Source organism: Pseudochaenichthys georgianus, chromosome 10 (genome assembly GCF_902827115.2).
Source record: "Pseudochaenichthys georgianus chromosome 10, fPseGeo1.2, whole genome shotgun sequence".
Lineage (NCBI taxonomy): Eukaryota > Metazoa > Chordata > Actinopteri > Perciformes > Channichthyidae > Pseudochaenichthys > Pseudochaenichthys georgianus.
Window position 1 is genome coordinate 20,496,292 of NC_047512.1, and position 16,702 is coordinate 20,512,993.

Sequence of the window (16,702 nt, forward strand, 5' to 3'; positions counted from 1 at the left end):
ACCACGGTCACCCTAAACCGCGATTTTCTAATCCTAATTGGGGAATTTCCCTTATGCTTGTGTGCAACCGCGAGGGAGAGTAGTCTGCACAAAACTTAGATGATACCAGAATATGATCTCTAAACCAAGGAATTCAAAACTAGAGTCCATTGGGACAAAGGTGACATTGTTCTAAATATATCTAAGGATTGTTTGCTCTCAATGCTTTCCTTTTTGATTAACGTATAGAAGCCATGTAAAGCATGATTAACAGATTAACTGATCAACATTAATCTATTTTTTTACAGATTTGTTAGGATGAACAAGTTTAGACGTTAAAAGCATATATTCAAGGTCAGTCTAATCACATAAACACAAATACAAGCGCATCATTGAATATGAGTGTGTGTCAGTTAATATATTTGATATTAGGTGTTCCTTAGACTGAAATATTTAAGTGGCACTCAGATTTGATTGGATTGAAGGGTTTTTGGTTTGAACTTCTGGATGTACTGCTTTATGTTTTCAAGTTTAACTTTTATGTTTTTCAAATTTTCTAATCAAATATTTTACTTAATATGTGGACTTTCATTTGAGATTTTAGAGGATTTCTCTTTGACTTTTATGTTTTTTTTGCCTATGCTGTTTAGCCGAGGGAGCCGCCTTAGTCCCAGTGTTGATCCTCTCAGCATAAGCCACTGGTGAGGATAATTGATGGCAGGTATTACTCCAATGATTTGCTCTGCATGGTGAATAGAAAGCATTCCCCACTTCAGGGAGCGCTAAATCACCAACACTCTGTCAGCAAGAGATACGCCAATGTGCATTTATTTAGGAATAACTGATTGTTCTGGACTCACCATTTCTCAGTTGGATGTTAACATGGTGAACATCTCACGCACATCCAAGCACATTGATTCAATCAATCAATCAATGTTTATTTATATAGCCCAATATCACAAATGTTACATTTGTCTCAGTGGACTTCACAGTTTGTACAGAATATCAGCATGACAATACGACACCCTCTGTCCTTAGACCCTCACATCGTACAAGGAAAAACTTCCGGAGAAAACCCACAGATTTAAAGGGAAAAATGGGAGAAACCTCAGGGAGAGCAACAGAGGAGGGATCCCTCTCCCAGGACGGACAGACGTGCAATAGATGCCGTGTGTAAATCGAAGAGATAATACATTTTACAGCATAGGTAGACCAAATGTTTGGAAATGCATGTGTCTATAATAAGAAGATGAATCCACGAGGATGTCAACAATCCTGTGGGAGCCATCAGGGAAGTAGTATGATGAGAGTCAGGCAGGACCACAGTGATAGGTTCAGCCACGACTCGAAGTCCAGGACTCAAATCCAGAACTCAGGATAGAGGATCCAGGACACAGGACCGCAGCAACAGGATCAGCCACGACTCAGGATCCCGGCGTAGATAGACACCAGAAATACATTTGGGGGAAGCTGGGTTATTCGGAACATGAGAGTACACAGGTACAGACAGACAGAAGGAAGAAGTAAGGTGTCCCCCGACAGTCTAAGCCTATAGCCTATCAATTATTTTATTATTATTATTATAGAGGAATAAAGTTAGTTGTCATTTGGTATTTTGGCCATCTAGGGGCAGTATTCATTGGGGTGAAGAGGTGTTTTTTAAAATGGACTGCAAGCTTTAACAGTCACTCTGGCCTTGAGAAGGATTAGTTTCAGATTCTCCCTTTTGCCTTTTACTGCACATTCAATTTAAAACATATTAAACCTTTAAATCTGGCTTCTGCTGAATTTTTTAAACCCTTCCAAGGACAAACACACTTCACAAAATGTAAATGTGTTTTGTTTAAAAGCACATATTTCAGATACAGTGGGGCAAAAAAGTATTTAGTCAGCCACCAATTGTGCAAGTTCTCCCACTTAAAAAGATGAGAGAGGCCTGTAATTTTCATCCTAGGTACACTTCAACTATGAGAGACAGAATGGGGGAAAGAATCCAGGAAATCACATTGTAGGATTTTTAATGAATTAATTGGTAAATTCCTCGGTAAAATAAGTATTTGCTCACCTACAAACAAACAAGATTTCTGGCTCTCACAGACCTGTAACTTCCTCTTTAAGAGCCTCCTCTGTCCTCCACTCGTTAACTGTATTAATGGCACTTGTTTGAACTCGTTATCAGTATAAAAGACACCTGTCCACAACCTCAAACAGTCACACTCCAAACTCCACTATGGCCAAGACCAAAGAGCTGTCAAAGGACACCAGAAACAAAATTGTAGACCTGCACCAGGCTGGGAAGACTGAATCTGCAATAAGTAACCAGCTTGGTGTGAAGAAATCAACTGTGGGAGCAATTATTAGAAAATGGAAGACATACAAGACCACTGATAATCTCCCTCGATCTGGGGCTCCACGCAAGATCTCACCCCGTGGGGTCAAAATGATCACAAGAACGGTGAGCAAAAATCCCAGAACCACACGGGGGGACCTAGTCAATGACCTGCAGAGAGCTGGGACCAAAGGAACAAAGGCTACCATCAGTAACACACTACGCCGCCAGGGACTCAAATCCTACAGTGCCAGACGTGTCCCCCTGCTTAAGCCAGTACATGTCCAGGCCCGTCTGAAGTTAGCTAGAGAGCATTTAGATGATCCAGAAGAGGATTGGGAGAATGTCATATGGTCAGATGAAACCAAAATAGAACTTTTTGGTAAAAACTCAACTAGACGGGTTTGGAGGAGAAAGAATGCTGAGTTGCATCCAAAGAACACCTACTGTGAAACATGGGGGTGGAAACATCATGCTTGGAGGCTGTTTTTCTGTAAAGGGACCAGGACGACTGATCCCTGTAAAGGAAAGAATGAATGGGGCCATGTATCGTGAGATTTTCAGTGACAACCTCCTTCCATCAGCAAGGGCATTGAAGATGAAACGTGGCTGGGTCTTTCAGCATGACAATGATCCCGCACACACCGCCCGGGCAACAAAGGAGTGGCTTCGTAAGAAGCATTTCAAGGTCCTGGAGTGGCCTAGCCAGTCTCCAGATCTCAACCCCATAGAAAAGCTTTGGAGGGAGTTGAAAGTCTGTGTTGCCCAGCGACAGCCCCAAAACATCACTGCTCTAGAGAAGATCTGTATGGAGGAATGGGCCAAAATACCAGCAACAGTGTGTGAAAACCTTGTGAAGACTTACAGAAAACGTTTGACCTCTGTCATTGCCAACAAAGGGTATATAACAAAGTATTGAGATGAACTTTTGTTATTGACCAAATTTTCCACCATAATTTGCAAATAAATTCTTTAAAAATCAGACAATGTGATTTTCTAGATTTTTTTTGTTCTCATTTTGTCTCTCATAGTTGAGGTATACAGTACCTAGGATGAAAAGTACAGGCCTCATCTTTTTAAGTGGGAGAACTTGCACAATTGGTGGCTGACTAAATACTTTTTTGCCCCACTGTATATGCATTTGGGCTTCATTTTGATTAAATGCAGTAAGTTTGTATGCTGCTCACTCACTGGGGCACACACACACAAATCTGATTGTGTGTTATATGTAAATAATAAATGGCAATTACTGTGCACCTAATGGGGAATTTCAACAATTCATGCTGTTCCAAATGCTTTTATTTCATTCAAAGTGAATATCTTAATGAAAAAAACTTTTTTCCTAGAACATTTGTTTGCATGAATTTACATTGTTTTGTTTGGTGTGTGTGTGTGTTCATAATAGCTTCAGTTTTGGTCTGTGAATTAGACACCTACACACTAACACACACATACACACACACAGTGTCTGATATTTTTAATAAAGGCCAGTTGGCAGAATACCTCATTAAATGCACTGTCACAAGTCATTCATCAAACCCTGAACCAGGCATAATAAAAGTTTCGCACACTTCAAGGCCTCTCCATTTGCTCAGGACCAATAAAATATGCATAGAGTTTGTATTGACTCCAATATCTTCCAGCTATTTCAGCCTCAGCTGGTAAAGATCTAAGTGGTTGGAATAGCAGAAAGAGAGAATACATTGAGGGAAAAGTCCCCGTCGTCTGCTGTCCTCGAGGGACCGCTGTCCTCAGTGAAGGTAGTCTGTGTCATTGATCAAGTGCCCAATAGAATTATCATGTGGTCGATGTAGGGTGTGAGTGATTGGCTTTCACACCCTCTCCTCCTGGTACATTTATTAACATTGATGGGGCTGTTAAAGTCAAAAGGACAGGAGACCATGCAGGCTGCTCTGTGTTTTCTTGTGAAAGCCCAAATAATGCAAAGACCACAGTGACATTGTTTTGCAGCAAGAAGCCCTCTCCCAGCTTAATAATTGTCCATTGCCCTGATATTCGGATTACATTTAAAATGTTGAAGCCAACAATGGTGGATCAGCTGACTGAATGGTATGTTTTCCCATCTCTGTTATGAATTAGAAAATGCCTTTTGTTGCTGTGTTTCCTCAAAACCACTGGATTTGCATATTCGGGCTTTCAGGGAATCCAACAGCGCATCTGCAACAATAAAACCAGTGTTGGTGAAATATGCAGTTTTTCTAATCCAAACTGGTTAAGAAAACAGAAAAGAAGAAAATCATGGTACGCAGTAAGCCCCATACAGGGCTGGAGGACTCTCCCAGGCAAGTGGGGAGAGCCTTCCTCACTATTTTCCATGCACACTCTACACGAGGTAAGCATGTGTGAGTGTGCTCTATCCAAGATGCGGCCCCGACTTCTCCATGGTCACAACAGGATGAGAGGAAGTTGGGGTGCGGTGGCTGTTAACCAAAGGCCGGTCAGGGGCAGTGTGATGTGTCGATGTTGTTAGACGACAGGGCGTTTATACATCGGGGCTCCACCCACTGTACCCATAGAGTCCAGTAGAGGGCGGAGCCTCTGTGATATATAATGGGGGGTTACGTATTTTAACCCTTGTTATATAAGCACAGGCGGAGCCCTCTACCTGGGGGCCCTGTCTTTCCTATGCCGCTCGCTGAAGAGGGTGTAGGATGGCAGTTGGGAGGCGCAGCCGACTCATATACTGTGGGCCTGCGCGCGCATTCAGTTAGGCTCGCCTCGATTGGCCGGCTACGTTTATGCAACTCAGTAGATGAATGCTCGCATAGCATGGTAGAGAGTAGTACCCATATAGTCCAGTAGAGGGCTCCGCCTGTGCTTATATACAGTGGGGCAAAAAAGTATTTAGTCAGCCACCAATTGTGCAAGTTCTCCCACTTAAAAAGATGAGAGAGGCCTGTAATTTTCATCCTAGGTACACTTCAACTATGAGAGACAGAATGGGGGGAAAGAATCCAGAAAATCACATTGTAGGATTTGTAATGAATTAATTGGTAAATTCCTCGGTAAAATAAGTATTTGCTCACCGACAAACAAACAACATTTCTGGCTCTCACAGACCTGTAACTTCTTCTTTAAGAGCCTCCTCTGTCCTCCACTCGTTAACTGTATTAATGGCACCTGTTTGAACTCGTTATCAGTATAAAAGACACCTGTCCACAACCTCAAACAGTCACACTCCAAACTCCACTATGGCCAAGACCAAAGAGCTGTCAAAAGACACCAGAAAAAAAATTGTAGACCTGCACCAGGCTGGGAAGACTGAATCTGCAACCAGTAACCAGCTTGGTGTGAAGAAATCAACTGTGGGAGCAATTATTAGAAAATGGAAGACATACAAGACCACTGATAACCTCCCTCGATCTGGGGCTCCACGCAAGATCTCACCCGTGGGGTCAAAATGGGGGTGGACCTAGTCAATGACCTGCAGAGAGCTCAGACCAAAGTAACAAAGGCTACCATCAGTAACACACTACGCCGCCAGGGACTCAAATCCTGCAGAGACCCCCTGCTTAAGCCAGTACATGTCCAGGCCCGTCTGAAGTTTGCTAGAGAGCATTTAGATGATCCAGAAGAGGATTGGGAGAATGGCATATGGTCAGATGAAACCAAAATAGAACTTTTTGGTAAAAACTCAACTAGACGTGTTTGGAGGAGAAAGAATGCTGAGTTGCATCCAAAGAACACCATACCTACTGTGAAACATGGGGGTGGAAACATCATGCTTGGAGGCTGTTTTTCTGCAAAGGGACCAGGACGACTGATCCCTGTAAAGGAAAGAATGAATGGGGTCATGTATCGTGAGATTTTGAGTGACAACCTCCTTCCATCAGTAAGGGCATTGAAGATGAAACGTGGCTGGATCTTTCAGCATGACAATGATCCCGCACACACCGCCCGGGCAACAAAGGAGTGGCTTCGTAAGAAGCATTTCAAGGTCCTGGAGTGGCCTAGCCAGTCTCCAGATCTCAACCCCATAGAAAATCTTTGGAGGGAGTTAAAAGTCCGTGTTGCCCAGCGACAGCCCCAAAACATCACTGCTCTAGAGGAGATCTGCATGGAGGAATGTGCAACAGTGTGTGAAAACCTTGTGAAGACTTACAGAAAACGTTTGACCTCTGTCATTGCCAACAAAGGGTATATAACAAAGTATTGAGATGAACTTTTGTTATTGACCAAATTTTCCACCATAATTTGCAAATAAATTCTTTAAAAATCAGACAATGTGATTTCCTGGATTCTTTCCCCCCATTCTGTCTCTCATAGTTGAGGTATACCTAGGATGAAAATTACAGGCCTCTCTTATCTTTTTAAGTGGGAGAACTTGCACAATTGGTGGCTGACTAAATACTTTGTTGCCCCACTATGACTACGGTTACAATACGTAACCCCCCGTTTCCTCCAGTGTAGCTGACGCAGTATCTGGCATCAACTAACCTGTCAGAGAGATGCTAGGTTTTTTACCAGATGCTACAAACAGCTGGTGAAGCCACACATGGGGAGGACAATGAGACCCCTCTATTGATAGAAACAATTAAAGAAGGAGGAAGCAGTATTTCAAGAGAAAGAGAGCATGCTGTCTTCACCACACCCGAGCCACGCTCTATTTGAATGGACAGGGGATTTGGTTTTTATACTTTAATTCAGTTTGTCCTCTTGTGGGTTCCTTAGGGGAGCAGAAAAGGTTTTTGCCGATCTCAGTGTCTCTCAATGTTTAACATGTACAGCGAGAGAAGAGTACTTGAATGTTTGGGCTGCTGCAGGGGGTTCAGTGGTGTTTAATGTGACTTGACATTTGTTCTGTTGCGAGGTGTAATTTAATCGAACAACTCCATCTCTGTCTGTTTGACTTTTATCTCTGTATTTCTTACCAGCAATTAGGGTTTATGTAATAAAAGATCTTAACTAAATGTTTTACTACAATAATAATATTGCGATATCACTAGACAATTTTGGGAAAAGTTATAGTCTTTGACATAACTGTGCAAAAAGAAAGAACCAACAATGATTTCAGAGGTGCTGGTTTCTTTCTGTGTCTTTGGAACTTTAGAAGATCATATTCTAAATCTGATTTTTATATAATATGGTCAGCACAGGTATATTGTGAAACCCCTTCTAGGAGTACAGTTTCAAAACTCAGATGTTTTGATTGGAAACATATTTAAATGCGATTCCTACAGTACAAACACTTACACTTTGAAGAGTTTGCTATGTTTTTCTATGAACGGTAATTTCACTGGGAATCACACAGAGAAGAAAAGTGCTACTGCTCTGTTCAATGTTGATTAAAAGGTAGCTTTTTTAACACCCTCAATCAGTGATTTCCCAGCAGGGGTTCTGCCTGTGATAGACAATAAGACTTCTACTGGGAAAGCTGTGATTGAGGTGAAGCCAACCCACAGAGAGACCCAACATTATCCCATAATGACTTACCCTTTAAAATGACCAAAAGAATAATTCAATTATTTTTAATATTTAAATCTGCCAAATGGAGTGTGATCTGTTGTACTAATCCACAGTGGCTTATACGTAAGTGTGAAGCAGGAAGATGAATAGTGTGCCTTGGACAACTGGAGTCCAACGTAATTGTTACACTTACGGCCCGTCCACACAGCGGCGTGCGTTGACGCTTGCCGGCAGGCGTGTCTGACACTCGACCAACAACCAATCACATGAATCTCCCGCCCCAGACACACAAGAACGCGGTTTGATTGGCTAGAGCTTGTACTGGCATATGATTCGAATGGCTGACGCCTCCGTCGAGTCGTCAAAAGTTGAACATTGCTCAACTTTTGAAGCGAGCAACGCCAGCAACGCTCCACGTCGCTTCCCAAAATGCAGTTCGGCTAAAAGTGACGTCACCCCATTCAAAGTGAATGGGCAGAAGCGTTGGAAGCTTAAACGCACGCCGCTGTGTGGACGGGCCGTTACTCACCAAGACACAGACTCTCCTCTTCCATGAGGTGCTTCCTTAAATGCAGTGTAAGCTTGGTTGGTTTTCAAAATAAAAATAACTCTGGATAAATATTTTTTTAAGGCGTATTGTAGCTTTGAAAGCTTGAAGCTTACGACCATCTTTCTGTACTCAAAATCCCAAAGAAAGATAAGAGTTACAATGGCAGACCCTAACACAAACATATGTCAGCAGTAATTTTCAGTTACATTAGATGTTCTTCCTCTCATGGTCACCAGGTTTACACTGTATGTGAAAAGCTTTTAGATCATTTGCTATGAAAGCCCAAGTCAGTGATTTACTGGCAACTTTCAAATGTAAACACACAGTCGTGAAAAAGTGGCTTGTACCAGTTCTACAGTATCATTACAATTTTCAATTTAATTAGAGTAATTAATCCTGCAGGGCTGCTTTGCCGTTTTTTTCATTTGAATCATGTCACTCTAATATAAGAAATATGTGAAAATGTGACATTGAAATGTTTTACGGGTCTCTTGGTTTGCTAATTTCATCAAAAAAAGATTTATTACTTAATAACATTCCTGAAAATTACTTTTTTGTCATTAAGTTAATCAATTTCAAGCCACTGGAGTGAGACAAAAGTAAGTATAGACCCTGAAGCATGTTTTATGACTTCCAGATAAGAAAGTCAAGAAATACAGGAAAGTGAACTTATTTATTCAAAAGCAAATGTGATATGGGTAATGGACGTGTCATTGATTAAGAATAAAAAATGAGTATGGTAATAACAAATCCATATTTTAAAAAACTCAAAAGCATTGTGTTTTACTGTATCTAGTAAACAAATCCAGTTATTCAGAATGAACTACAGACTTCCCCTCTCGACTCGTACCTCATTCTTGAATGTGAACATCAGTGACAACATTTTGTCATGTGCATTGTGTTTAATTAGATTTATTTTGCGTTCATGTGTGCATGTGTTGGTTGCATAAATACAAGAATAGATCAAAGCGCTGGGTTAGGGCTGCTCATTGTCTGTGTGGGGGTGCAGGAAGTCTCCATCGTGACTAATAGGTATCTGCTTCTAATTACATAGACAGGCAGACACACACACACACACACACACACACACACACACACACACACACACACACACACACACACACACACACACACACACACACACACACACACACACACACACACACACACACACACACACACACACACACACACACACACACACACACACACACTATATTCACTATATTCCTTTTCATATCTAAAGACAGAGACCTTAAACTTACCAAAGATCAAGACAGGCCTCAATTTAAAATAAACAAAATAAATCCAGCGCTGAGGTAAGATGTTCCCTACTCTTAGTATTAATTGCTTGTTCTCTGAGGCAACAACAGGATTATGTCAGTACCAGTAATTGGCATACAACAGGTGGGCATGTTAACCCTTTCAATCCCCGACCAACCTCCAACTCCCTCAACTGGATGGCCTTGCTCTCTGTCTCACTATCTCTCCTCTTCTGAAGCATGACTTCAAAACTAACTACTCTGGTCACACTGCAGACTTGCCTCGGCGTTGAAAATCGTTGTATTACAGCAGTTTAGTAACCTAATCGCCAGGTTCAATTGGTTTGTGTTTTTTTCTGCTACAAGGTAAAACGTAACGTGTGCTGAGTTGTAAGAGTTATAAGTATTGCTGGAAGAAGTATTCAATAAGCTGCACTAAAAAAAAACTCTTCCTGCATTCAGAACAATAGTAAAAATATGTGTTTATATCAAAAAGAAGGCCACAGCTGATGAAGACCCTGGAGGGGCTGGTGCTTGGACACCTTCGGCCCCTCGTGAGACCATCAATGGACCCGCTGCAGTTCGCCTACCAGTCTGCCATCGGGGTGGGTGACGCCGTCATCTACCTGCTGCAGAGGTCCCTCTCCCACCTGGAGAAGGCTGGGGGCACTGTGAGGATCATGTTCTTTGATTTCTCCAGTGCCTTCAACACCATTCAGCCCCCGCTCCTGGGGGACAAGCTGCAGCTCTCGGGGGTGGATCACCACCTCAACTCCTGGATCCTGGACTACCTCACCAACCGTCCACAGTACGTGAGGACCAGGGAGTGTCAATCAGACACCATCATCAGCAGTACGGGGGCCCCCCAGGGGACGGTGCTGGCACCGTTTCTCTTCACCCTCTACACTGCAGACTTCACCCACAACACTGCAACCTGTCACCTGCAGAAGTTCTCTGACGCCCTCGTTGACCTCATCTCCAACGAGGAAGACAGGGAGCTGACGCAGGACTTCACCCTCTGGTGGTGAGGAACCACCTCCAGCTGAACGCAGCGAAGACCAAGGAGCTGGTGGTGGATTTCAGACGGTGCCAACACTCCCCCCCGACACCAGTGAACATCCAGGGAGCGGACATTGAGATTGTGAAATCTTACAAATACCTGGGCGTTCATCTGAACAATAAACTGGACTGGACTGATAATTCTGCTGCTCTGTACAAGAAGGGACAGAGCAGACTCTTTCTGCTGAGGAGACTGTAGTCTTTCGGGGTGCAGGGGGCACTCCTTCAGACATGTTATGACTCTGTTGTGGCATCAGCCATTTCCTATGGTGTGGCCTGCTGGGGCAGCAGCATCGCGGCTGCTGACAGGAAGAGACTGAACAGACTGGTAAGGAAGCTCTGTCCTGGGGAGTCCTCTGGACACTGTGGAAGGTGATGGGAGACAGGAGAATGGCAGCCAAGTCCCGTCCTCCCTGCTGGACAATGTGTCTCACCCCCTCCAGGACACCCTGTCCTCACTGTGCAGCTCCTTCAGCGACAGGCTGCTGCACCCCCGCTGTCTCACGGAGAGATACCACAGGTCCTTCCTTCCTGCAGCGGTCAGACTATACAACCAGCACAGCCCCCAGTAGACCCCCCCCTACACACCACAACACAGACAATATCACCCCTTGCTGCTAAATACCATCCAACTATGTGCAATACGTGCTATATGTGCAATATATATATGCCGTTAATAATTGTGTAATATACCTGGCTGCTAAATCCTAAGAACTGTTACAGGATGTGTAGAAAATTATGTAACTTTTTATTTGTTATTATATTTTGTATTCATAACTTAGTACTTTTTTTTTTAATGCATGTAACATATTAAGCTGTCTGTGGCTCTTTTTCCTGCTGTAACTACGCAAATGTCCCTCCGTGGGACTATTCTGATTCTGACACCTTACTTCTTCCTTCTGTCTGTCTGTACCTGTGTACTCTCATGTTCCGAATAACCCAGCTTTCCCTATTCTGTACAAACTGTGAAGTCCACTGAGACAAATGTAACATTTGTGATATTGGGCTATATAAATAAACATTGATTGATTGATTGATTGATTGATTGATTGATTGATTGATAAAGTTACACAAAACGTAAACAAGTACTTCAAATGTATACTTAACTACAGTACTTGATTAATGTACTTAACAACTTCCATAATTTGTAAGTATAAGAAGACAATTGAGCTACTTGACCTGTATGCTGTTGGCTTGCTAACAAAAAGGTAAAATATGTGTTTTAAAGAGCATTTCAAACGTTTAACTATAATATAGCTTGAAGAACATGTTGCGTTTTTGTTTCCCCCAAAAGTTAATGTAATGATTACATGTAATATTATTTTGTAATGTGGTGTTGCTGTTCATTTCCTTCCATTTTGTAAACGGCTGGCTCCCTGCGCGCGCACTCTGTGCTCTCAAATTAGTGCGCGCACTCTTGTATGAAGGTAGAGACTCGACTTGTCGCTGCTGCGCGGCAGAAGAAACTTGTGCGGTTAAAACTTTGACAAACATCGTTAAATTTCTGCCACATACCCAGACATATATACTTCTCAAGAACTCTCCCAATGTTTGACGAAGCAGAGGAAACCGACAACGGCGAGAGAGCCCGGCTCCCTGAGTCTCCCTCCCCGCCTTTGACTGTATGTCTTCCCGGAGGATCTCCTTCCTCACCGCAGCCCCTGGAACTCTTCTCCTCCGCCTGTCCTCTGCTGGGGGACACAGACCCGCCATACCTCGCCACTCCGGAGTGTCTTCACTTGTCTGCGGAGAAGCTGGGACCCGGGGACTCCCCGCACTACTCGCCGCCAAAGTTCTGCTGGAGAACCGGGGACACCGACTCTCCGTTTAGCTCGCGGCAAGAGGTGCGAATAGATGATTTGTACGACCGCCATGACCCGTTACCCAAATGGAGAGGACGAGGCGCTGCGAACGCGGAGCGCCTTCAGCACCGCGGACAGAGACAGCACGGGGCTCCGGAGCTCTCGGACCATGGGAACCACTCCACTGAGCTCATCGACACTGGGTTCAACTCCGACACCAGGCAAACGTGAGCCATCCTGTCATATTCACCCACAACTTTGGTTCATCACCCCCAACATGATAAATAAGTAAAGTCACCAGTTGTCAGGCCTTGTGTAAAGTATATGTGCTTATTTATGAATCCACCTAGGTGTCAACAAGTAGAGGTCAGGGTTGGAGAGAGTAGAGTAAAGCCAGTATTTGGACTGAGCCAGATGCATTGACCTGTGTATGCATGGGACACTGATCAGCTCTCAGCTGTGCTTACAGGTCCTTTATGGATTAAATGGACCTGTAAGCAGTAAATAGAATAAAGAATAGACCATTATTATTAAGGCCGTCATGCTCTCGTGTACTGCTTGAATTGCAATCATAGATGTCCCATGCAGTCACTGAAAGGACTATAGAAATGATTGAAACACCCTATTCACACACACTTAACATGCACAAAATATCATTACACCTTTAATGGCAGTGCTTTGCCAAATTACTGATGTGTCCTATATAATGTATTTATATCTTTTCCTATTTATTTAACTTCCTAACTGTGAGATAGGTGCTGATAAGAGCATTTGGTGGATACTATCCATTGCATTCAGGAAACATAAGCAAGGAAAATGGTGACACTTAATGGTTATTGATCACTGCCAGCTCAATTTCGACTTCCAGATTGTGAGAATGGCAGGACGCAGAGTTGGCTCTTTGATCTTCCCTGGTCTGTTACTTTGATACACCAGTGTTCAACTTAAAGGGTTATAATCAGTATGTTCTCATCACAGATGCCTGACTAAATGTCGGACGCCTTTTTGTGTGTCTGTGTGTGAAAGAGAGCACAAGAGAGGGGGAACATGCCTGTTTCTCATTACCAGTGAAATATGGTGAGCAGCTCACCTTTGATCTTAAAATTGACAATTTACTGCTTGAAAGAGTGTCCATGTGTGCATGGTTGATAAAGAGAAAGGGCTGAGAGTGTAACTCGTCTAAGATTCCACTCACGTCTGTCACTGATAATATAACCCCCTTCTAATTCTGAGCCAAAAGTTATTTTTCACCTTTATCCTCAAATTTTGATTCAAACCTGATTCATTTTCTCATCATTCTTTCCATTTCTCTAGTTCACCGGTAATTGACCTAACCTACTTGATAGCTTGAACTGAAAATAATGAACTTAGTGGCCCAACCTCCAGCTCTAGGATGAACCGATTATACAGAGTTCATGACAGAAAAGCTCACAGCTAGTGATACATATTTTATTCCACTACATCTTTCTGTGCCTTTCAAACACTTTTCCCATCACTAGAATGTATTGATTTTTAAAAGCACATTCTACGTGCTCATATTCATCGATAGGAATAAGACTGTAAAATAACGCAACGGCACCTTTTGAAAACTGCATTTGTTACAGTCAATGTTTATTTATGGGGGAAATACATGTAGAGAGTTGCACATGTGAGCATTTATAGATACTGCTAATATCCAGGGCCCCTCCGTATAAAGGCCTTATATACGGTACTGCTGATTGCCATTTCAAGAAAAATAATTGCCTATGTTTCTATAGATGGGCGTACAATCCCCAATCTAGCAATGTATCACAATCATTTTACTGCAACATTTATTTTGTAGGTGGCCAGTCACAAAGTTTTCTTGGCTTAACAACATAGCAATTACCTTCTGGCTGTCAGCTAACATGTGGTAACCAGAGGCATGGCTGTAGTTTGTTCATGCATTTAAAGAGCTGTTTCTTGGCAGCTAAATCTTAAAGTATTAGAAATGAGAACTGGTCAAAGGCACCTCAACACTAACGTACCCCATATTGGAGTCATATACTGTAAATCAAAGTAAAGCCACTGTGATATAACTTAAAATATAATTTCATTGATATAATGCCACTGTGTTGGAGTGTAGTTATAGACCAGTAGCAGTAGTGCAGGATAGTTTCTCATTTTTCTGACAGTTTGTGTTGTTAATAGGAGAGGGAGCTGCTTGCTTGGACAGGGTCTTTGAGTGATCTGCAGCAGCTTCTGCCTTAGATAAAACATCAAAACGAGAACTGTGTAGTCACTCAGTAACAGAATGAATTGGTGCAGTGTGTGGTTTAGGGATTAAGATGTTGCCACATAATCATATTGCAAGATTGCATCAAACCAGTCCATTAACGGTGAATCAAATGAAATGTGAAAAGGATTCTTCCCCCCAGGTGTTTGTGTAAAAGCAGGGATTAATGCCGGCTGAATATTGGACTAATATTCAACAGGTAGGCCGAGAGGTGACACTAATGGGATTGCATATAATGTGGGTGTATTTTGTAGTAAATGGTCTCTTCTCCCTGAAGCATCCAAGTCTGGTCATCTTGGTTGCAACAATAGTATTATATGATAATTAATTTAGTCTTAAGAACATTATATAATGTAAGAATACAAACAAGCACACTTGGTATACAAACTCATACAAATACAATATATAAACAATCCCTCCTCTAGTTCCTCTATCCATCTCCTACAAACGCACGCACACACACACACGCACGAACACACAAACACCCTTGTTATCCATCCATCTCCATTATGTCTGCCTCCTCCTGCCACTGTAATTATGCTCAGACATGAGGCAGGTCAATTCTATTTCTGATCAGAATCACAAACAGTCAGAGATGGATGGAGAGGAAGATAGAGAGGGATGGAAAATGGCAATTCATTGCTGAGCTATAAGGTTATCTAAACGGATGCTTACAAACATATCTGTGAGTGTGGGTTGGCGTTGGGGGGATATAAGGTGCAACCAATCAGTGCATTATAATAAATCAACTCAAAACGGCTTTAAAAACAAATACCTTTCAAACACTATACATTATTTAAAGCCGTATTCACTGGTTGTTGTGTTAGTTTGCATGAATATTGATCACACACATGTTTGTCTTTCTGGGCACATTTCTATTATTTTGTTGGTCATGCGTGAGAGGTTATTAAGACATCTTGATTGGCAGCTGAAGGCTTGCAGCTGATTGTGTAAATCGAAAATCAAAAGCTGCAGACCTTTTATACCCCTTCATCACACATTGGCAACTACCCTCTCTCACACACACACACACACACACACACACACACACACACACACACACACACACACACACACACACACACACACACACACACACACACACACACACACACACACACACACACACACACACACACACACACACACACACACACACACACACACACACACACACACACACACACACACATACCATGTATACATCACTTCAGGGGACATTACATTGACTTACATGCATTTCCTGGAGACTTATCCTAACTTTAACCATAACCAACACATGCCTAACCCTTAACCTAACCCTAATCCTAAACCTAACCAAGTCTTCACCCTAAAATTAATGATTCCCCTCATGGGGACCTCCATTTTGTCCCCATAAGGGAGGCGAGTCCCCACACGTGACTGTGTAAACTTATGTAGGTCCCCACAAGTATAGTAATGCTAGGCCACACACACACACACACACACACACACACACACACACACACACACACACACACACACACACACACACACACACACACACACACACACACACACACACACACACACACACACACACACACACACACACACACACACACATCACACCACATACACACACACACACACACACACACACACACACACACTCTCACTCCCCTATAGTGATTTGCCTTGGTGAGCTCTCTTCGTCATCTCAGTTCCACATCCTTTCACGCCCCCAGGGAATATTTCCACCATGAACAGGTTTCCATTTTCACCTTTCCCTTCAATGGGCACGTGTGTTAGTATGCCTTCTGTGCACACACACACACACACACACACACACACACACACACACACACACACACACACACACACACACACACACACACACACACACACACACACACACACACACACACACACACACACACACACACACACACACACACACACACACACACACACACATCACACCACATACACACACAATTACATAAACGACAACTAAAATGGGTATTAATTGTTTGTAAGGTCACTGCACCAATTCAGATTGCACACAAGGAATGAAAGTCT

At 42.7% G+C, this 16,702-nt stretch overlaps 1 protein-coding gene across 1 annotated transcript in view; it reads left to right on the forward strand.

Annotated features, from left to right (window-relative positions):
• The first annotated feature begins 12,064 nt into the window (after positions 1-12,064).
• The window catches only part of trpc7b (transient receptor potential cation channel, subfamily C, member 7b), a 58,011-nt gene continuing 53,373 nt past the window's right edge, over positions 12,065-16,702 (forward strand). The window contains exon 1 of the mRNA XM_034092127.2: positions 12,065-12,635. Within this exon, the coding sequence (XP_033948018.1) occupies positions 12,154-12,635 (482 nt within the window). The 5' untranslated portion in view covers positions 12,065-12,153. The remainder of the gene's footprint in view (positions 12,636-16,702) is intronic.